Source organism: Aythya ferina, assembly GCF_964211825.1.
Source record: "Aythya ferina genome assembly, chromosome: 2".
NCBI lineage: Eukaryota > Metazoa > Chordata > Aves > Anseriformes > Anatidae > Aythya > Aythya ferina.
Window position 1 is genome coordinate 71,553,816 of NC_140297.1, and position 22,180 is coordinate 71,575,995.

The following is a 22,180-nucleotide window of genomic DNA, read 5'->3' on the forward strand; positions in this document are numbered from 1 at the left end:
GTGGTGGTTTTACCGTGCTGGGCAGCTAAACCCCACAACCGCTCTCTCACTCCCCCTCCTTTAGATGAGGAGGGGGAGAAGTAAAGCAAAGAACAACTCACGGGTTGAGATAAGGATAATTTAATTAAAGGGAAATAATTATAATAATTAAATAAAGACTACCATGAACTAAACAATTTAACTAAGGGGAAATAAAAGGGAAAGGGGAAAAAGGGAGGAAAACAAACAAACAAAATAAATGAAAGCTATATGGAAGTGCAGAGGAAAGAAATTACTCTCTACTTCCCACAAATGAGCGATGATTGACCACGTCCTTGAAGCAAGGCCTCAACGCACGCAGCGGGTGTTCGAGAGGAGGACCGACGTCTTCTCAACGAGAGCCCACCCCTCCCCTCTTCTTCCTGTTTCCACCTTTTCTTGCTGAGTGTGACACCACATGGTATGGAATATCCCTTTGATTGGTTTAGGTCAGCTGCCCTAGTGATGTTTCTCTCCTCACTTTTTGCCCACCCCCTAGGAGGGTTAGAGAAAGGCCCAATGCTGTGCCACTGCTGCTCAGCAGTAGCCACAACACTGGTGTGATAACACTGCTGTTCCAGCTACAAGTGCAGAGTACGGCACTGTATGGGCTGCTGCCGGGAAAGTTAACATTCCAGCCAGACCCAGTACAGTTGGTTGCATTCATTTTGAGTTGCTTTCCTGGATTTAAAAGGAGTATGATAATTGTCACTTTCCAAACACGTTCACTTGGGCTCTGTAAAATTATGTTCTTCAAAACAATAAAGGATAGCTACAGATCAATTCTGATGTGATTTCATTGTAATCTTATTGTAACTTTGTTCCCCCAGAAGAGAGTTTTAAATACTAATAACATGCAAGGAAGAGTTTGGAGCACATAAATGGCATCCAGAGCTCTTAAAAATTTGAAGTTTTATAGTTGGAAAACAAATGAGTGGAGTCTTCCTCAAAAAATTAATGGACTTTGTTATTTTAGTAAAGGCACACAAATTGAGTAAATCTGATGTAGTTGTTATCCAAGACATTATTTACATTCCTTATGTAGCACAGTAGAACAGAGACATTTTTCTTTTTATGTAAGATTTAATCACCAGTAGAATTTGTTTGGGAACTAATGAGAGCGATGGAAAAATTACTGTCTCTGGTAATGATTCATGCCAATAGATGTGTGCATATGAGTTCTGGTAAATGAAATCACTTTGCAATGTAGTAATAGCTCTTAAGTACTGAAGTACTGTCCTAGCTCACCACCTCCTTTTCTTGCTCTTGGGTGAGGCTTTAACATTGAGCTCCTGACTATCCTTCCTTATGCTGCCCACAATGAGAAGCCGCTGGCCTTGTAACATTCAGACTTATTCAAGACACACAAGGCACAAGTTATTATTTCAAGTATTCTTCAGATCAGAGTTCTGGATTAAAAATAAAATAAAAAAAATCAGAGTGACTTTGCAAAAAAAAGGACACTGCGGGTGATCAGAACCACTGCTATAGCAACTCATAACTGTCTGAACATCTCTGATAAAGCTCTTCCCATGGTTTCTGGTTTTACTAACCACAAAAGTGCAACCTCTAGATTGTACACGATTGTTTGTTTTTCCCAGAAAGACAGGCATGAAAAGAAATCAAAATCTTATTTTTTTTAACATGTTTGAATATTTGGGTCAGTCATTTTGTGACTGTTCTATGCAGACCTCTCCAGGAGGACATCCTTAATGAAGAGTATTTTTTGGGACTCTTCTTGATGTTATAGTCCTTTCTGATGAAAGATGATGTCACAAATCATTCTGACAATATTCTTCTGGCTAGTTATGGCATTAGGGAAAAACTGCTTTTTTTTTCCCTTGTATGTTTTTATCCTTTTTATTCTGTTCCGCTTTACCTCTTCTTTATATGAAATTCTAATGTTTTTCTCAGGATGCAACTTAAATCTGAGCATTCAGTATGATAACAGTGAAAGCATTCAGTTGTGTTCGGATTCCATATTCCATAACAAAATGCGTATTAAATAAAATCTCTTAAGTATTCCTCTGGAAAATATGTAGGTCTTGTGCTATGAACGTGCTGACCAGCAAGACCAGATATTCAGCCAGAGACTTTTAGTACTAATGACTTGACTTTCTTTAACATCATGTTTGTTACAAAGTCTTGGAAAAAGCTGTTGCTTAGATATATTTTTCTAACTTTTCTTTAACTAGTTGTAATTGATTGGATCACATTTAATTCTTCTAGCAAAAAAGAACCTACGCACAGAGTAAATAAAGCTTGTGTGTGTGTACGTGCATTTATGTGGGTATTAGTATCAAGAGGTCAAGAAATCACTTCTGTTCCATACCAGTAACTGTTCTTCAAAAAATCCTATTTACAGCAATAAATAAAGCCATTGCAGAAGACAGTGATGGAACCAGGAACCAAGATGGTTGTGTTAAGTCTTATAACAAGTTCATTTCTATCAAATTGCAGTGTTCTTCTTTCTTGAGCTCAGTAGCATTTAGATGAACAGATGTTTAACTTAAATTGAGAAAATGTTGATTTATAATTTGGCAGAACTAACTATGTTTTTGTATCTACTTCACCAAAGCAGTATTTAAATAAATGCAGCTGAACATCAAATCATCTGGAGTTTCAAAATGTCTGGCCAGATTCTGAATGTGACAACAGTCAGAGCAGTCAAGAGTCTCCACAGACTTCATTGCCAAGTCTTGACACCCCTTCTGAGTCTGCTTGTCTGGCATGTCCTGGTTTAGATCCATTCAATACCTGTTTCTGGGTTGTTTGCTCATATAAAAGTAAGATTATCTCATTTCAGCTGCCAGAGAAAAGTACCTTTCGTTTAAAAAAAAAAAAAAAAAAAAAAAAAAGCTTTCCCTGAAGCTGTAATCACTTCCAAAGTACGTATTGCCAATAATCACTAATTCATTAGGGTATTGAAGCCTATACAATTCAGCTTCAATCTGTGAGTTTATTTGGGCCTTAAATTCCTGTGAGAATAATTCACTGTGTCTTCTGAGGTTGTCATAAAGTTATCACCATCTTTCTCATGCACAGCATGCGATTCCTTCTAATTAGTATTTGCTTGCAGGACACATGGTGTTGTTGCCTGGTAGTATTTCTTCACTGATACTATTTATTTCTCCAGCAAGCATCCAGAATATCACAATGCTTAGTTGCAGTCATAGGCAGGTGTATGTTCATCATCTGTTCATCATCTGCATAAGAAGAAATGTGGACACAGGTCTCTTAAGAGCCTGGGTGTTACTTGACTGTAGGCCATAATTCAGCAGTGCATTTAAATATATCATGAACAGTACACTAGATTTGGTCTTACTCAAAAAACAGTAAACATCATAAATGCTCATTTGTAAACATGTTTCGGAAACATATTGTTACTTATCGACACAGGGATGCAATGCTGTTTTTCCAATCTTCCTCTTAGTAATCACATTGTAAGATATCTTTTTGAACATCGACAGGCTTTTAGTCAATTTCAGAGCTGGGTGCCCTCGATCACGTTGAGGGAGAGCTTTAATAAACCATCTTAAACTCATACAGATTACGAAAATGGAAGGCCTTTCCCAGGGAACTTTCCTTTTACAAGGCCTCTATCTTTATAATTATTTTTTTTTCAATGCAGAACTGAGCTGTTAGTTTCCCAAAAATGTTTTCAGCAGATTTGTGTCTCTAGAATGTGTCTACTTTTCCTTTTTTGTTTTGTTTTTGTTTGTTTGTTTTAGATGTGACTTGTCTATATACTAAAGGTTGTGACTGCTTTCAGTCAGCTTTGATTACATACTCGCCATTCTCTAGGTCTGCGGTGTCTAGTCTATTTTCTGCACTCAGATCTTGTCTTTTTCCTCCAAACCAGCGTTGTGCGAATATCTTACATGGGAATGGTTTTGCCAAGTGGCTAATAGTACCTCTCCTGTTAGTTCAATAACCTCACCCGCTGTTATAAATTTACTGGATATGAACTCTGGGGGCATGGTGAAGGTCAGCTGTCTATGCAATAACATGAATTCTGTAGCTTAAAGAGCTCTAGCGAGGAGGAGTTGAAATATCTTTGCCATTTTTCAAGTTCTTGTTGGTTGGGTTCTTTTTTTTTAATTACTTAAATAATACATGATTATTTAAGTATAATGATGTAGTACTCAAGCCATTTGTTAGTGGCAGTCTGGTGGCAAACTGGCTATTTAAACTGACTACTAATTTAAGTTAAATCTATTAAATTACTTTTTAAGTAAGAACACTAATACACTGTCAGTATGTGCTTGCTTTCAGCGCTGTATAGAAATCAGAGCTCTAGGTGCCTCACTTAGCAATTTTCTCTGTTTTCCATGTGTCAAACAAATAAATTACATGTTACGCTAGTCTCTTCTGTGGGAATAGAAAAAGTATTCATTTCTGTTTTAAGTTGACAATGTGGGTAAAGAGGGGTGGGGGGGAGGGAGAGTAGCAGCTTGCATTTTTTTTTTGGTCTATGGAAAAGAAGCCAGACCGTAGGTTGAGGTCTTCTGACTAAAGCCTCAAAAGAGATGGTGATTGAAACTAACAGGCAACTTCTGTAGGGACTGGAGAACATGGAAGGGGTGAATACTAGGAAATACAAATAGTGGTAAACAAACTCTGCTGAAAAGACCTGAAAAAGGGAAATGAAAAATACATCCCGATGAGCCTACAAACTACAGGGAGAATAACCCCATGATGTAATGCACAGAGTAGGGATTTCTCCTCAGGACCCTGCCTGGTTTTTGGTATTGTAACTGATGTATCTCCCTTAAAAAAATAAAATAAATAAAATCTTATGCAACCTTTATTAAAAAATAATAAATTAAAAAAAAAAAAAAAAGACATTTGCCTTGGCTGGTTAATTTTCTATTTAAAGCTTACCCATTTTAATTTTGCTTAATAGTTCCATCACCCTTTATATTGGATAAATTATGCAGACTATCAACATAACTGGCAGATACTTAACAAGGATTATACATGTATATAGTGTTGGTTTTTAAATGCTGGAGAGCATCTTCAAAAAATTGATGCATTCACGTTGGTTTAGATTACATTCTTAGAGAAAGGATGGTTTGAGCTCTGTCCCTTAAGTGAGCAAGAGAGGAGGATGTGACCAGTTTATCAGTCAGCTTGTGGATAGCCACTGGCGAGAGTTACGTGTTCAGTGAATGTGCAGCTATAACACTTCTGCAAACCGTGTTGGAAGAGCAGCATGAGAAATGTGGCAGAGGTTTCAGAAGCTATCTTTCATTTGCGCTGTTAATTGCAGTTAAGAACAGCAGATCTCTGTGGAAGGGGCTGGGTACAAACCATCAAACTTCATAAGTTTTGGGTTGAATCATCAATGGAATTCTCTGAGAAACAATCTCTTCATACATCAGCGTGTGCCATCCTCTTTGTAATCAATGCTTTTATTTATTTAAACAACATCAGAATGCTTCCTTTTTAGGAAAACATTTTTAAGTCAGTACAGCTCAAATGAGAGCTCTTTCTCAAAAGAGAGCTCAAGCTATAAGGTTCTAGGAGGTACGGCAGCTTGTGCAATGTTTTGGATGTCTGATGGAAGTGCCTTGGTACTAACCTGTTATGAAGTTCCAGGAAACACCTCGGACTCATTTAAAATATCACAGCATTTTTCTAGTTCAATAAATCAGCGAATAGTTTTTCAGAAGAATGATCTTGGTGTGTAAACTGGTTTTGAAGGGATGAATGTTTATTGATTGATTTAAATAATTTTAGCACTACCCGAAGAAAATTAGATGTCTCACTAGTAATGCTTTTTCTCTGACTTAATTTACAATATGGGAATAAATGTTTAAGTGTTTTGTTTACAAAACAGGAAGAAGAAATGTATTTTGTGTAGCACAGAAATAGACCTCCAAATAGGTTTCCCAATTTCCAGAGCTACTGAGTGTATTTCTTACTAAATTTTTAATGTAGTATTTCTGGTAGTATTTTTGCATTTTTAGGCATATAAGCGTTCTATATTGTAATTCCTCGTTCTGGGAACTAGCAATTGTACATACTAACCTATATAGATTTTGAGGCTTGATTGTTGTTTTTTCCAACAATTTGTTGGAATCCTTGAAGGAGAAATTCTCTATCAGTGCGAGTTATTGCTGCCATTAACTAGGGACCCAGTGCTTCAGCAGCTTCTGTGGATAATTTGTTCTGAGATTGGAAACCTTTCTGCTACCCTAAGAAATGGAAGGTCGTGTCGTGTGTCAGAGGAAAGGTAATCTGCCCTACTCGTAAGATGTTATACTGAAAACATTATTATGATAAATAGACCACTCATCATGTATCTTTTCCTCTCTTAATATCTCTTGTGGTAGCCTTAGCCAGTACTCATGAGTTACTGATTTTTAAGCCCAAGGTTAATTCCACTTTTAGAGTAATTGTTATCTGAGAGGAATTTCTCCTTACAGCCGTGTGCCTATGGGACTGAAAGGAGTCTTTATTTGCTGTGTGGCTGCTTCTTATTTGTAAATAAAGGACAAAAAAGTGCTACCATCACTCATATGACTGAATCTGTATTTTCTTGTGACTTTTACTTAGCTAGTAAGTGCTATCTGGCTTTTTTTTCCTTTTTTTTTTTTTTTTTTTTTTTGTAACACAATATTGGCTTGAAATGCAGAATGTTTAATGATATATGGATGAATTAGTCTGAACTTATTCAGTAGAACAAGCTGATTTTTTTTCCCAGTTCATAGTATAAGCTTCTAAAAGAGAACATTAACAAGTCGAGTGGAAAACTCTTTAAAAAAAATAAATAAATAAAATACTGGCCTTTCCCTAGGCTTTATCTTCACCTTTAAATTGTAACATCTGGACTTCATGTAGTTGAGCTTGACTATATTAAAAGACAATAACATGTACATGTTTCTCTTCTTCCTGGACATCTCTAGTCTCTCTTTCTGTTATGGTGGTAAGATTAAACTGCCTCAGTGCACAGAAGATATGCCAGCAAGTTAACCGAATGACTTCTGTTCACTGAACTGGCATATCTAAAGTTTTAAATTTCATCTCGTTTTTCTGTCTGATACTAGGTTATATTTTTATTGTCTTGTCAGATCAAAGTATTGCTCTATGCTGGCATCAACAGTTTTGTGAGTGTGAGCCAGTGCACCAAAATTTTGGAGGTGGAGGCCATACTTAGTCCAGAAGAAACATTTTGGCTGGGAGCCACGGCCATCCTCATCTTCGTAACTGGCAGATCTGCAGTCTTACCTTGTGTTTTAGAGTAATCATAGGAAAAATAACAGGAAAATAGGTGTAGTCTTCTTATTCTTTGGTGTGCAGTAGCTTTCCAAGAGCATTGTATAGTTTCACTTAGATTTAGTATTAGTTTGATTCATGTTACCTCTGGACTCCAGAAAGATGTATGTGATCTTCTATTTATATATATATATACATATATATATGCCCTGAGAAGATGGATGTTTGTTCACTGAAAGGTGTCAGGTATGTTTTAGCTGACCATCATTATACCATTTTGCGGTGAAGGCCAGTACCTCTGAGCATAGCTGTCGCATAACCAGCCTGCAAGGGGGGTCTGGCTTTTTCAGTGTCTGTTTCTGGCAGTAGCATCTTAGAGGTACAAGCAGTGGAGAGCCACACAGTGCAGAAAGCACAGAGATGCTAGCTAATTTATGTGGATGAAAATTGGCTGTGCCTGTCTCAAAAACTCAAATCTGTGTATCTGACATGGCCTGCGAGTGAGCTAGTTGCTCAGCTTTAGCAACCAGAATTTTCTTTTCCCTTCAAATCTTGCTTCTGTTCAACTGTGGTTCCTTCTGCTCTATTATCGTGTAAGAAGCTACATATGATTTCTTGTGGGCATGAAATACCACCCAGAGTTGGTACCCATTCCACTTCTGGGTTAGTATTCTGCTACTGGTGGAGGTTAGGGTTTTCAGCCCTCCCTTCCTTTCTGCTAGTGTTACCATCTGTGAGACTTGTGGAGACTTTCATAGACTGTAACTAATTAAACAGAAGAAAATACAGAAAGATAAAATCCAGTTCTTGTCTTGCTGTGCCTTAGGTAGCATTCATGGTGTATAAAACAGTCTGCATTTGATTTTTTTTTTTTTTTTTTAACCTCTGAAAACATAATCACAGTAGTTTGTCCGAGCTACCTAAAACATTTTTTTATTGTTCAAAGGCACTATATTCACATTCCAAATGTCTAAAAATAATATTCAGTACTCTGTAGGCAAAAAGTGGGACAGTGATTTTATTATGCATTCCAAATTGATTAATTTTTTTAGGTCTTAGATATGACTAATGAGCTTTGCATATATTAGAATTTTCTATGCTGCTTAGTATTACATTGTAATTTCAAATATCCGTCATTATTGTCAAAAGTGATGTTGCAAATTTGTTAAGCTAAACATGCAACGCTTTGCTATAAATGAGGGAAGGTCACTGAGCCATATGGTGATGGCAGGTCCAGTGGGGGATGGTTGTCACTGTTGACTGAGATTTAAGAAACAAAGATTTTTGGATCAGCTGTAGAGGTGATAGAGGTGTATGAGAGGATAAAGTTTGGATAATAATGGTAATCTTCTAAATCCTGTAATTTTTAGTCTGTTATTTGTAAGCAGACAGAACAGGGTGTCTGTTACTTCATGCGGATTGTTTAATAAAGGGTATTTGTGGTATACTGTTTCCTTTGTTGTGAGATCACTGAATTGTGTCTAATTTCAATATGATTCAATATCTTCATCAGTGACATAGATGATGGGATTGAGTGCACCCTCAACAAGTTTGCAGATGACACCAAGCTGAGTGTTGCAGTCAATGCAAGAGAACAAAGGCATGCCATCCAAAGGAACCTGGGCAAGCTAGAAAAGTGGGTAAGGTGCTGCACCTGGGTCAGGGTAGTCCCAGACATGAGGATGAACTGAGTGCAGCATCCAGATCTGGGGCCCCCAGCACAAGAAGGGCATAGAGTTGTGTGGTGGTTTTACTTGGGTGGGCAGCCAAGCTCCACCACAACCGCTCTCTCACTCCCCTTCCTCAGAGGGAAAGGGGGAGAAAGATACGACAAAGGGGCTCGAGGTTTGAGATAAGGATGAGGAGATCTCTCAACAGTTATCATAACAGGCAAAACAGATTCAGAGTAGGGAGATAGCAAGATTTATTGCCTGTTACTAACAAGCTAGAGAAGTGAGAAACAAAGGAAAGAAACAAAAAATGCCTTCTCCCTACCCATCCTCCTCCACCTCCTCCCCCTGAGCAGTGCAGGGGAATGGGGGAATGGAGGTTATGGTCAGTCTACAGCGCTTCTCTGCCACTCCTTCTCAATCACTCTCATTCCCTGTGCTGTGGGGTCCCTCCCACGGGATGCAGTCCTTGGTGAACTGATCTGCCTGTGGGAAGCCCACGCCGGCAGCTCTTCCAGAACTGCTCCAGATACGGGTCCGTACCACGGGGTCCATCCCTCAGGAGAAAACTGCTCCAACCTGGCTCTCCTACGGGCAGCAGCTCCTGCCAGGTCACTTGCTCCTGCGTGGGCTCCTCTCCACGGGCTACAGGTCCGGCCCGGAATCTGCTCCGGCAGGGGTCTTCCACAGGCGGCAGCCTCCGTCGGTGCAGGGCCACCTGCTCCACCGTGGTCTCCTCCACGGGCTGCAGCGTGGAACCCTGCTCCACCGTGGTACTCCATGGGCTGCAGGGGGACATCCTGCTTCACCATGGTCCTCACCACAGGCCTCAGGGGACTTCTGCTCCGGCGCCTGGAGCACCTCTCCCCCTCCTTCTACACTGATCTTGGCACCTGCAAGGTTGTTTCTGACTCCACGCACTCTCCCAGCTGCTGTGTAGTGCAGTGTTGTTTTTTTTTTTCTTCCCTGTCTTAAATATGCTCTCACAGAGGTGCAAACAACATCACTTATTGGCTTGGCTCTGGTCAGCAGTGGGGCCCTTACCTAACATGGGGCAGCTTCTGGATTCTTCTCACAGAAGCCACCCCTATGGCCCCCTGCTACCAAAACCTTGACACGTAAACCCACTACACAGTTTGTTAAAAGCAAGCCCAGGGGAGGTCCATGAAGATGATTGGAAAGCTGAAGCACCTCTCTTGTGAAGAAAGGCTGAGAGAGCTGGGGCTGTTCAACCTGAAGAAGGGCGGTCTCTGGGGAGACCTCATTGCAGCCTTTTAATACTTAAAGTGGGGTTATGGAAAGGATGGAGAAGGACTCTTCAGTTGGGTAGATAATGATAGGACAAGGGGCAATGGTCTTAAAGAGGATAGATCTAGATTAGATATAAGGAAGAAATTCTTCACTCTGAGGGCAGTGAGGCGCTAGCACAGGTTGCCCAGAGAAGCTGTGGATGCCCCATCCCTAGAAGTGCTCTAGGCCAGGTTGGATGAGACACTGCACAACTGGGGGTGTCACTGGCCAAAGTCTCAATCCAGGCCAAACCCGCTGCAGTCCAAGAAGGTGGAATATGCCAGGGCTTTATGCCTTGCTTCTTAGTAGGGGAAGAAAAAAAAAAAAAAAAAGAAAGAAAAAAAAAAAAAAGCACTACTACTTCATCAAAGGCAATTTGCTTTGTACTGACAAGTGGGAAATGCTTCTAGCCAGCAAGGCTGCTCAGCACCCAGTTGGTTTCTAAATGAACAGTTTGTGTTGCCAAGACCTGCAGTATGGCTGGCTGTCTTCAGGGTACCTGTGTCAGAGACTGAACGACTTCTCTTCATAGAATGAAAGGCAATCCCTGGCCGGTGGTGAAGAGAGAAATTTTGGTGACAGCACTGAACTAAAACTCCAGTATTTCTGGGAAAATATAATGGAATTTGTAATGGTGATTCACAGCAGGCTAGTCCTTTATTAAGAGCTGTTCAGAAATAGTAGCACAACAAATGGAATGGTATACATCTGCCTCAAAAGGAGGAAGAGAGAAATCCGTCTTGTCAGGATTTGAACTTGTGGTTTCAAGGCATTCCCCACCTGGTAATTGAACTGCAAAGCTACCCTGGTGTCCTGGTGAGCAGTTGCCAGGGTCTTGGGCGGTGAAAGCGTAGCAGAGAGCTGTTTGTCATTTGAGGCCATCAGGACACTTTTCATCTGTGGCAAATTCTGTTTCTGGTTCCTGCAGCACATCCTTGCCTGGTGCCTCGTTAACTGAACAACTTGTTCGATGGGGTCCTTCACTGGTAACCCCCCTTTTTTAACCTCTTCTGAAATATAACACTGCACTTACAACTCCAATTAAGATTAAAAGAACTCTTTCATTTGGGCATCTTTCCTTTTTTCTTTTAACCCTGACCTTATGAAAAGCACTCCCTTCTGCAGAAATTCTTTACGCTTAGAATTAACCCAAAACCTGTTTTTATTTTTAGAAGTATGGCAACAAAAATGTATGTTTCAAAGAACTGCAGGAATAGCTGTAGTTTTCTGTGAAAAGCACCGGTAGTATTCTGGGGACATGAAGATGTTTGAGCACTGAGGGTAAATCACACCTGACCAACTCTATTGTCTCCTATGATAAAATACCTGAATTTGAGAACAAGGGGAGAGCAGCGGATATCATTTATCTCTACTTTAGGAAGGCTTTTCAGAGCTGTCTCGCTCAATATTCTTGTGTATAAGCTAGGATATTAGGGTCTGGATAGGTGGACAACCACACTATTTTAAGACTTGTTGAGTGCTGGGGCTTATAAGGTGGTAGTTAATGGTACGTGCTCTGCAGGAGGCTGGTAGTAAATATGTTTTTTCAGGCGTCAGCCCTGGGATTCATCCTGTTTCACATCTTTACACCCAGAGGAAGTAACAGTGCATTCTCGTACAGCTTCCAGATGACGCTAAATTGGGAAACCAGTTAATGCAGTCAAGTAGGACTGCCATCCGGGGTAACCGAGGAAGGCTGAAGGAATAGGCCAAGAGCAACTTCATGAAACCCAGTGAGGACAAGCGCGATGTCCTTTACCTGGGAAGGAGCAGCACAGCAACAGAACATGCTGGGACAGGCTGCTGAAAAGGGGCTGAGGACGCCAGCAAACTGGGCATGAGCCAGCAGTGGAAGCAAGGAAGGCCAAGACCACCCGGGGCTGTATCAGCAGTTGCACAGCCAGCAAATAGAGGGAGGTGGTCATCCCCCTCTACTCAGTGCTTGTAAGACCACATCTGGAATACTGCATCCAGTCTGGCCACCCCCAGGAAAGATATTGATAACCTAAAGTAAATTCAGCAGAAGCCACCAAGATGTTTGGGAGCAGAAGCAGCGGCCCCAGTGAGGAGAGGCTGAGGGAGCCAGGTTTCCAAACTGGCTGAAGGTAGAGCTTTTCCAAGGACATTGAAGCAAGCATGCAGGTTGCCCATAGAGGTGGTCCAGTTGCCCTCCTAGTTTTCAGGACCTGACTGGGCAAAGCACTGAGTGACCTGGCCCGATCCCATTACTGACCCTGCTTTCAGACTGAGGCAGGACTAGAGGCCTCCCTAGATCCTTTCTGACCTGAATGACTCTGTGATCCTGCCAATTGGGCAGTAATCCGTGTTGTCATTGCTGAAACGATTACAAGCACTAACTTCTGCAAGGATAGTTGGAAGAAATAAATGCTTTTTCCCAAAAAGAGCTGCAAGTCTATATGTAAAAATGTGGAGGCACTTTCAGTTTTTAGATTAATTAAAGAAAATGAAACTTTTGAAATAGACATGTATATTGCAAGTTTTTTGTCTTTCTCATCAAGGGCAGCTTGCACTGAAAAGGTTGGAATTTTTATTGGAACGAGTTCTGAGATATGGGACACAAACTAACAAGATCTGCTTTAGAAGGAAGTTGTTAGCAAATCTTTATATCTGATTATATAGGATGTCATATATACTCAGTCACAGTCACCAGGTCTCAAATGTATTTTCTAATGTTCATCAGCAAATGCCTTGTCATCTATGTATGTTCAATACCTCAACCTTTGAAAAATAGGTTGCTGAAATGCCGAACTTAATTCTGTAGTAGGGAGAAAGAGTAAATAGTAGCTTTTCTATTATTATTACCTATAATGATTCACTATACCATTCCCCCTATGGCAGAAGGGCATAGTTTCCTTATTTTTATCCCCTTCCTCTGTTCTTTTTGGGTAATCTTCTCTCATAAAGTGTAGCTAGTGCTGTTCTTTTCCTGACATATTTCTTGGCAATTTGATTGCAACTCATATTTTGTATATGAGCAGAGAAACCAAGTAACAGCTTGCAGGTTTCATTCTACATTTTTGGGGAAAACTTTGTCTAGGAAACAAATCACAATTTCTGATCAATTCAAAGATTAAATTAAATAATATCAGATTAATCAACAGTCTATGCTAGAAAGATTTTTTTTTTTTGGTACTAAGTTTTCTAGCACTTTAACCAAAGGATTTTTTTTCTGTTTATTTTCCTGTCGTCCAATCCTACTCTCCAGCTACTGCCCATTTGCTTCCCCCAAGCAAGACCTGATTCCAAGCTTTGCTTTTATTTGACAGAACAGGCAGGTGTTTTTCTTACTGTGCCACTGAGGTGGCAGTGCTGAAAAAAAGTCTAGCGATGGAGTTTGAGGAACACCTTGCTGATTAAAAGCATTGCATCCATACCGTGCTCTTGTTCCTGCATTTAATTAGGCAAGTCACAACTACTTCTTTATGGAATATAAAGGCTTAGGGAAGAATTTATTGTCTTTATTGGTCCAAGTTGAGTTTTCTTGCCTCTCACTCTCAAACACACTTCCGTCATCAAATGTTTCTTTTTTTGTTATTAAGAGGTAATTGCATGCGGCTTTTGCATGACCGTTATTGGTGACTTTTAATGAGACCTTTACAGAAAATGCAGATAGATACATTATACATACATATTTCCATATCTGTATGGAAATAATCTTTCCCTCGGAACTAATGCTGTAATGGAGACAATCCTCACTAATAGTAATAAAAGTTTAAGGTACTAATTTTCTGCATTTTTTAAATTCTAAAATCTTTCAATTTTTAAATTACATGTAATTCTGAAAATTCAGTTAGGCCAATCAATTCTGGTGCACGTTTTGTTAGTAACAATGGGAAGTTCTGAGAATACATGTTATTGTTGCCTTAAATTAATAGATGTTCCAAGATTGAAAGGAGAGGTAGTAAGAAAATATAGTTATCAAAAGGAAATAACTACCTTTTACAAGAAGGGTCCCTCACTTGGTATATTTTTATATTGTATATCAGTATCTCACTTCTGCACATTGCATACTGAAGTAAAAGCATCATATACTTTATTTCAGAATTATTAACTACAGTGGGCTTCCCAGAGATTAAGTATTGATCTCTCCCCTTAATTGATTAAATACAACTTAAATGAAAATGCATTTTTCCTTATTAGCTTATACCTTTTTTTAAAGTCTTGAATGTTCTAACCCAACAGACGCTTCCCCTGCAATGTCTGTCTTGTGTGCACAGGTTGTGTGTCACAATCTTCCCCTTCTGTATTTGCATAAATGCTCAATGATGAACAATTTGTAAAGCCATTATGTTTAACTGTACGTTGCCTGTAACTGCGATGTGATCCATTAATAGATTGTATTTGTTCACAGTCACAAAGAAGAAGTGTCAACATGTTTGTAAAGCTATCCTTGAAAGATGACTTAAACCTTTAGCATGTTGTGATACTGGTAAATGCGAAGTGCTGCTGAGACAAACGGTATATGGCCAGTTTTATTTTGAAGATACAGTGCTTCATAGTACGAAGCAAGTATGCCTGCACAGTATTTCAGCTTTTTTTTTTTTTTCTTGCACTCCACTTTAGCAGAGTACAAAGATGCAAGAGCGAACACTTGAAAAGGAGACTGACATATTTAATTTTTTATTTTATTTTCTAGTCAGACATCAGATAAGCAAACATTTTTGAAATAAAAATATATTCCCAAGCAGCAATTATTTTCTGAAGTACCTATGTTGTGATTTCATTCTCTTCTTGCAGGCGTCATTTTTATGAGGACTCATGTTAGGCTTTCAAGTGTGCTTCAGGGAAAGAGAAAGACAGACTCTCAGAAGGTAGAGCTAAATGACTGAGTATTAGGAAAAATACTTTTTTAACCATACCTCTGGTTTTTACTATTATTTGGGGCCATTGTTGTCTCTTAACATGAGCAGCTAGTCCCCATTCCCTTTGAGTTTGTCTTAATGATTTGGCCTTGCTCTTGCATTAAGCCCCAACCACTCCTTTTATTTTGTACTTAAGAACATCTGTTACCTTGTATCCACCTGCAGCAGCTTTGGTCTGAAGCCATTGCACTGAATCTGTTGCCCATTGATTACATACTTTTGATTTAATTGGGAGTTAATTGTGTAATGGATGCCCATGAATCACAAAAAGCGTATCACATTCCAAAGAATGGTGAGAAAAACAGTAGATTGTGAAATGCGTTACAAATTTCATTTGTAATGATGTTTCTTAATGAGAACTCTTGCATTTTTTCAGAACTTTCCCAAAGATACAAACTTAACTTACCTGCCTTGCTCAGCTTCTCTTGGAGTGGCATCTGTCACGCGCTGCACCCATCTAAATCAGTACTGCTTCGTTTCCTCCTCCTCAGATCTTGTCCACTCCTGTACAGAGCCAACTGAACTCACTGGTGTGGGGGAAAAAAAAGACAAATAAGCGGTTCTCCCTCTGTAGGTAGGATTTCTGTCAGTGCACCAAGCTGGACTGGCTCACCACGGGGTCAGGTACCAGGCTGGCTGGAGTCATGATGTGGCAGAAGGGGGGTTTCTGCCTGGTGGGGAGGGTGGCAGAACTGCAGCATCTCTTGTTTTCTTACATCAAATGAAACTAGTTGCACTGAGGTATGCCCTCGGTTTCTTTGTGTCATTTCGGGTAAATGCCCATCTGGGAGTAGCAGCAACCACTCCACTTGCCAATGCACTTTTCGTCTTTCTCTGTCTTCAGACAGTACTCCTTTTAGGTTGATTCTGTAAGGATTTGTGAGGATAGCCATGTATTCTCTACCACTGACATTTCGAGCTGCACCTTCAAATGGTACACAATTGATTTTTCGTGTTTATGCTTATTGAACTGAAAATACCCAACATAAGGGCAGTTGGTCAGCTGATCAGTCTCTCTTCATCACCCAGAAGATCTTCGGAGTGGTTCTTCTATCAAAAACAGATCGTGTGTCTAAATGAACAGGTTCTTTTCATACCATGTGTGTCCTTACAGCATGTTGCTACACATGCTGCTCTATTTCAAAAGAGCTCTATCGTTCATGGGCTTGCAGCCATATGTTAGTGCTAGATTTTGGTGCTCACTCAGCTCTTGAAGTGTAGAGAGTGTTAAGATGTGGAACTGAGATTGCTCCCAATTTGAGCCTATAAAAAGTTGTGTGGTTTATTTGTTTAGTTTTTGTAGTTTTGTTGTTGTTTTGTTTAATGAACAAAGTAAATTTGTTTATATCTTGACTTATTACATAATGTTCAAAGACTTTTGAGTGTTGGAAAGCTGGAGCTGTTCTCCTGGCACCCTTCAGTGGAGAGGAAAGGATGCTTTGCAGCCAAGTATAGTATCACGTTTGAGCTCTGAGTTCAGCTCTTCCTTAAGCAGCAATTTGAATCTCAGTGTAACCTTAGTGTAGTGCCACGATACAGAGCTATTCTTTGAAGCGTGTTTAGAATATACTGGAGATACAATGATTTAGCTGTAGAATTAAGGTTATGCTTTTAAGCCTATGTAAAATAGCTTCATTTGGGTATTAATGTTTATAAAGTTTTAAAGAAACTATAAGAGGAAAAAAATGCAACATACTTTCTGACTATAGACAGAAAACATCAAACCAGTTAACCAGTTTTTAAGCACATATCTTTTCTTTCTGAGTAACTGTTGGGTGTAACGAGAGGAGGAAGGAGAAAATGAAACAATTAATGCACCATATGTACAGAACAGAAAAAACAGTCTGTAGGTGTTATACTGAACAAGCATTTGCTTTAGGCCCCCTTTCCCCCCCCTTTTTTTTTTTTTTTTTTTTTTTTTTAGGTAGTGTACTCATTTGTATTGCATTTTGGAAGACTTGTACCCAATAATGGATGCTTACCATTTTATTGTTGTTTTGTTGTTGTTGTTTTTCGTTAAGCTAAAAAAAATAATTATATTAGGACTGTGTATCTTTTGGCAACCCTTCCTTTGTTGCAGAAAACATGTTTCTGCACAGTTTAATCCTACATATATATAGGCGATGATTTGAAATCCATTAATTATCAAGCAACAAAATTACAGTCTATCTTAATTATTTGGGTTTGTGGGGGGGTTGATTTTTTTATATATATATATTTTATTTTTTTCTAGAAGAAAGCAGCTTCCCCTTCAAATCTTGCTAGGACACCAGCTGCAGATGAGAATGAGCTTCCATATTTAATACATTCTATTAACTTCACACATACAAGCACACGCTCGCTCACTCGCACACCCCAGTGTCACATTATAGGTGAACAGGCCCTAATTAAAAGCGCGCACCATCTGCTGGTGTGTGGCAGCAGGGTGGGACTCCATAACCATCCCGATTCCTGTGATTGAAATGTATTATTTATGAGCTCAAAGAGAAAACAAGGCCTCTTGGCTGGTGGATCCGGCATAAGGAGCTGGATAGCACCATCTAATGGTGTGGAGTGACACTGGCTGGGGGTCCTGCATAGTCTTCCTCTCCCCTCCCCTGTCCCCTGTACCAGTATTTTCACTTTTCATCATAGTTGGGTGGGTTCATGATCCCGTTTCAGAAAATTTTGTGTCTTGTGTTTCACTTTCATGAAAGATTGGAAACAGCTGTTGAAATACTATACTATTTGTGGTGGTTGCAGCAGCCTTTCCTTCCAGAGCCACGTGTGGGGTTTTACCTTCTGCAGTAAAACTGGTACTGATGTGATAGAGAAGTAGAACATTACCAGGATAGCTGGGCAGGGTCAGCATACTTCCATTTCTCCTTCCATCCTCCTAACAAGTGTGTAATAAAAGCATGTCCTGCTCACTCTGAAAATTGCATTTTAATATTGAAATGGGCCCTATTTTTTATTAAGCAATGCATTGCAGACTGCATAAAGGTTCTTATTGGCTTTGAAAGAAAGGGGAGAGTTTCAGAGATGACTACAGAGATCCTACTTATTACTGCTTATGAGTGGGGAAATGGATGAGGTGTTGGACTGAAAGGTGCAATATGCTTTGTCAGAAAAAATGGGTGACAGGAAGAGCCATTTTTGGTGTGGCTGGTCCATTAGTCTTCCAGTGGAAAGTCGGAACTCGTTCGTATGTATAATGTGTTTATTGTTAGCATTGAGACCAGTGACCTCTAGGATAGTGGGAATAAAAATAGTCACACTGACACACAGTCCTTTGGGAGCTGGTTGTGTTTTTTTTGTTTTGTTTTTATGTTCTTGAGCTTTATAGTATCCAGACTGGGAATCCAACAGTATGTTTACAGTAATAACAAGCAGAGCTATAAAGACTTGACTGATACGTGAAGTATGAAGTTTTCCAACAACTTTAAGTAAAATGGCTTTTTTAATTTAAAAAAATCTGGTCAGTGTTTCAACTCAGGCAAGACAAGACCCTGAATAAAAATAAATATATACATCAAAAAAAAAGAGAGAGAGAGAAAAAAAAAACTAGTGAAGTGTGCGTGTGTGTAGATGTATTTAAAATATATATATATGTTTTAAAGAATATTGAAATGTCATAAACTGTGGCACATTTATGAACCTGTCTTTTTATTGTTTATGTTTAGAACATATGCCATCAGAAGGATAAGAGATGCCTTCAGAGAAAACAAGAATATAACGGATTCTGAAAAAATAGAAGAACTAGTGAATAAAGCAAAAGCAAACCTAGAGATTATTCATCGGCAGGTATGTTTGTTTTTCTTATTTTAGCTAAGAGTTGTATATTCATCGGTCTACTGGCTTATGCCATTACAGATGGAAAAATTAAATCCTTGCTCAAAATATCTCTGGATGAGCAGTAGTTCTTATGTCTCAGTTTGAGAAGATGGGAAACATTCATTTATCCATCATGCTTTTAACAGGGGATTTAGGGATGCTCATTTTAGCAGCCTGAAAAGGCCTTGCTATCAAAAGTTTATATGATCTTCTGTTACCATTTCTGTTGTTTATTTTACTACCTCTGTCTGTCTCTTCACTCTGTTTCTCTGCACTGCCCTCATTTTCCCTTGAAGTTGTTTGCGCTACCTCATGTATATTAGATTTCCTTTCCCCGTTCCTTCTTCCTTCCATCATAGTTTTGGAAAAGTGGCAGTGACAACCACTGCAAATAGTCTTGTCTTCTGTGGTTGTATTTCTCCAGCTGCAGATACATTTCTAGAACAATAGCAGAACAAGAAAATCCTACAGTAAATTAATGAAATGCTGGCTAAATGTGTGTCCAAGCAGGGTGATAAGTTTTTCTTCAGAAAAAGTTGAGTCACTGATGTGATCTCTCTGATGTGGGCTCAGTAGCATTTGTAGCATCTCTGTTCCTTCTAGTGCGTACTATATTTAGATACAAACTACACTTTATGAAACTTTAGATGTTTTTTTTACTTCTTGTAAAAACACTCTATCTACAGTGACCACTGGAAATATAAACAAAGAAAGCTTCTAGTCCTGAACTCTCTATGGGCACTTGTAATGCCTCAGCTGTGTCTCCATGCCAAGTCTGCACTTACTGATACTGGTCAGAGCTCAGTAGTATTTCTATTAAATACAAAATGAATATTCCTTAAGCACCTGGTCCTCCAATGGCTGTTTTAACATGGTGCTTTTTACAACCAGCAGGTCACTTAGCTAGATTCTTACTTCAACAAGAAGCTGGGCCCTTTGATTCAACAAGAAAGTATTAAAATTATGGTGTAAATTAAATTATTTCTTTAGAATTTCTTTTTTTCAGGACCAGGTGTTGTTTTGTGCTCCCATAGCTTTGCTATCTTTTTTTTTTTTTAAACCCAAACAGATGCTAATCTTGTATTTAAAAAATGTTTCTCAAGGAAGCAATTATGATTGGATTAACTCAGTGCAAGTGTATTTAAATGCCAAGGGTTTTTTTCTGTTTGTTTGTTTCTCTTTTCTCATACCTGTATGTGACAAGTAGCATTTTTCAGCTCTTGTTATTGAAGTCTTTCTTGGAGAGGCAATTTATGCAGGTCTGTTATGCAGAGAAGTATTAGAGACTGGACAAAATAATGAAGAAGAAAGGTGGCGGAAGATAAGAATGAATGGGGTCCAATTCTGCCACTTGCAGAAATCTGCATCAAAAAAAGTAACAATTTGTTGGTAAAATAAAATACTACAAAAAAATCTGTTCTGGATTGTAATATAGAAACAGTCATCATGTCAGAAAATTGACCTGTGATGGATGTGAGTAAAAATGTAAACGTATCTTTGATAACTCAGAAGAGCATTAATGAGGCTATCATAATAACTATTTTGCTGTGAAATAGATGACTGAAGTGGTACTTTAAACCATAAATAAATTTAAGTAGGACTTACTTGGTGCAACCTTTTTTAATAACAAGTGCTTCCTCTTTCTGAAAAGAATTCAATATCAAGGTATCAAAGCACTTGAAATAGGTAGGAAATATTGATACCTACCTGGGATGCTGAAATGATGACCCTGATTGATATTACGTTAGTGTTTGGGATACCCCAGCTTCATACAGCTAGCATTTGACTCTCAAAAGGTCAGTTTGCTGGATAAGTCTTCCTAAAATAAAAGCTTTCAGTCTTTTTTTTTTTTTTTTGAGAAAACATGGTTCTTTTGATTCATCTAACCCATAATAGGTCCAGGACAGATTTTAAAATGAAACTTCTCTCTTCTCAATGAGTCCTGTGAATACAGGGACTACCTTGTTATTGTAGACACTGAAAAAAGATACCAATTCTCTAAAACAAGAGTCTTGATGGGAGGACGCTTTCCCCATCATGTCTTGAATCTTTTGTTATGCGTTTTTCATTATCAGTTGAACAATTTTAATCTGCTGCTACTTTTTTCTTTTTCGTTTTGCTACTTTATAGTAATGGCCAATTTTATAAATAAATCTTTTCAATTTAAGACTGGGAGAAGTCATGGAAAGCCACATTCCATTCAGTAATGTCATACATAATTCTTGCTTTAAAATGTTTTATAAGTAGGCATTTATTTTTCAACCAGGAAGATATTCAGAAACAGAAAGGACATGTAGGATTCTAGTTCCCTTTTATTCAAGTTCCACTTGAATTTTCTGAATATGATAATCTCCTTTTACACACATTTAAAACTCTAGAGTTTGGTACAAACATATTGCACACACGTTAAGTATCTTATAAACTTTTGTCAAGCAAACAGCATTAAGTGCCTGTCTTTCTCTGTGTTTGTTCTTTGAAGGGTGTCTTTGTCACTAGGACATAACCAGGATAATGCAGAATAACCTGTTACTGCTAAAGCCACAAGGTTTTGATTGTTGTTGCTTTAACTCTCAACAATTAAGAGGTTTCTCCCACATGCAAAATACATCTACTGAAGTAGGTTTTAAATTGGATCACATTTTAGTATCATTCAATGTAAGTTTTTAGGAAATCAAACTCGAAAAGTAAGGAATATTAAAGAGATTCTGACACCACTTCCCTGTTTTAACACTGCTAAAAAAGTGCAATTTACATTGATTTATTTCATATGTGTCACACTTACAGAAGTTTTCCAATTTCAAAGCATAATCATGCTGCATGCAGTTTTGGAAAGGTGTGCTTCTATTATGCATGTATTTGTGGGATTCAAAATAATGATATAGTAGGCAGTGGAACATTTAACGAAAAAAGATCTGATAAAAGAAAATGAGTTTGCCAAGATATTGTTTTGAGACATGAGTTCCTGGAAGACTTCCCGATGCTTTGGTAACACAGATTTATTTTTGCTGAGTCATGCCCTCACCCATCACTACCCCCTAGCAAAGTTTTCCTAGTAAATGGAGAACTGTTCTTTGCAAAATTTCTATTAGGTGTCAGTGTCATCTCCAGTTCAGTTGTACAGAAAGAGGTAAATACTGGAAAAATAACAGCCCTCTAGCTTAAAAGTAAGCTTTTCCTTAGAACTATAATAAACCTTAGAGTCTAAATTTATATTAATGTGTTTGCAGTCAAATTTTATCATGCTCTGTAGGGAAAAAATCATTCTTGCTCTTTGTTTAATTGAAA

The 22,180-nt window shown here is 38.7% G+C and overlaps 1 protein-coding gene across 4 annotated transcripts in view; it reads left to right on the plus strand.

Annotated features, from left to right (window-relative positions):
- The window catches only part of LYRM4 (LYR motif containing 4), a 91,692-nt gene that overhangs the window by 6,748 nt on the left and 62,764 nt on the right, over nt 1-22,180 (plus strand). For all 4 annotated transcript variants that reach the window (XR_014689217.1, XR_014689218.1, XR_014689219.1 and 1 more), the window contains exon 2: nt 18,745-18,865. Coding sequence is in view for 1 of the 4 variants with exons in the window: in XM_084508262.1 (XP_084364388.1) it covers nt 18,745-18,865 (121 nt within the window). In the remaining 3 variants the exon portion in view is untranslated. The remainder of the gene's footprint in view (nt 1-18,744; nt 18,866-22,180) is intronic.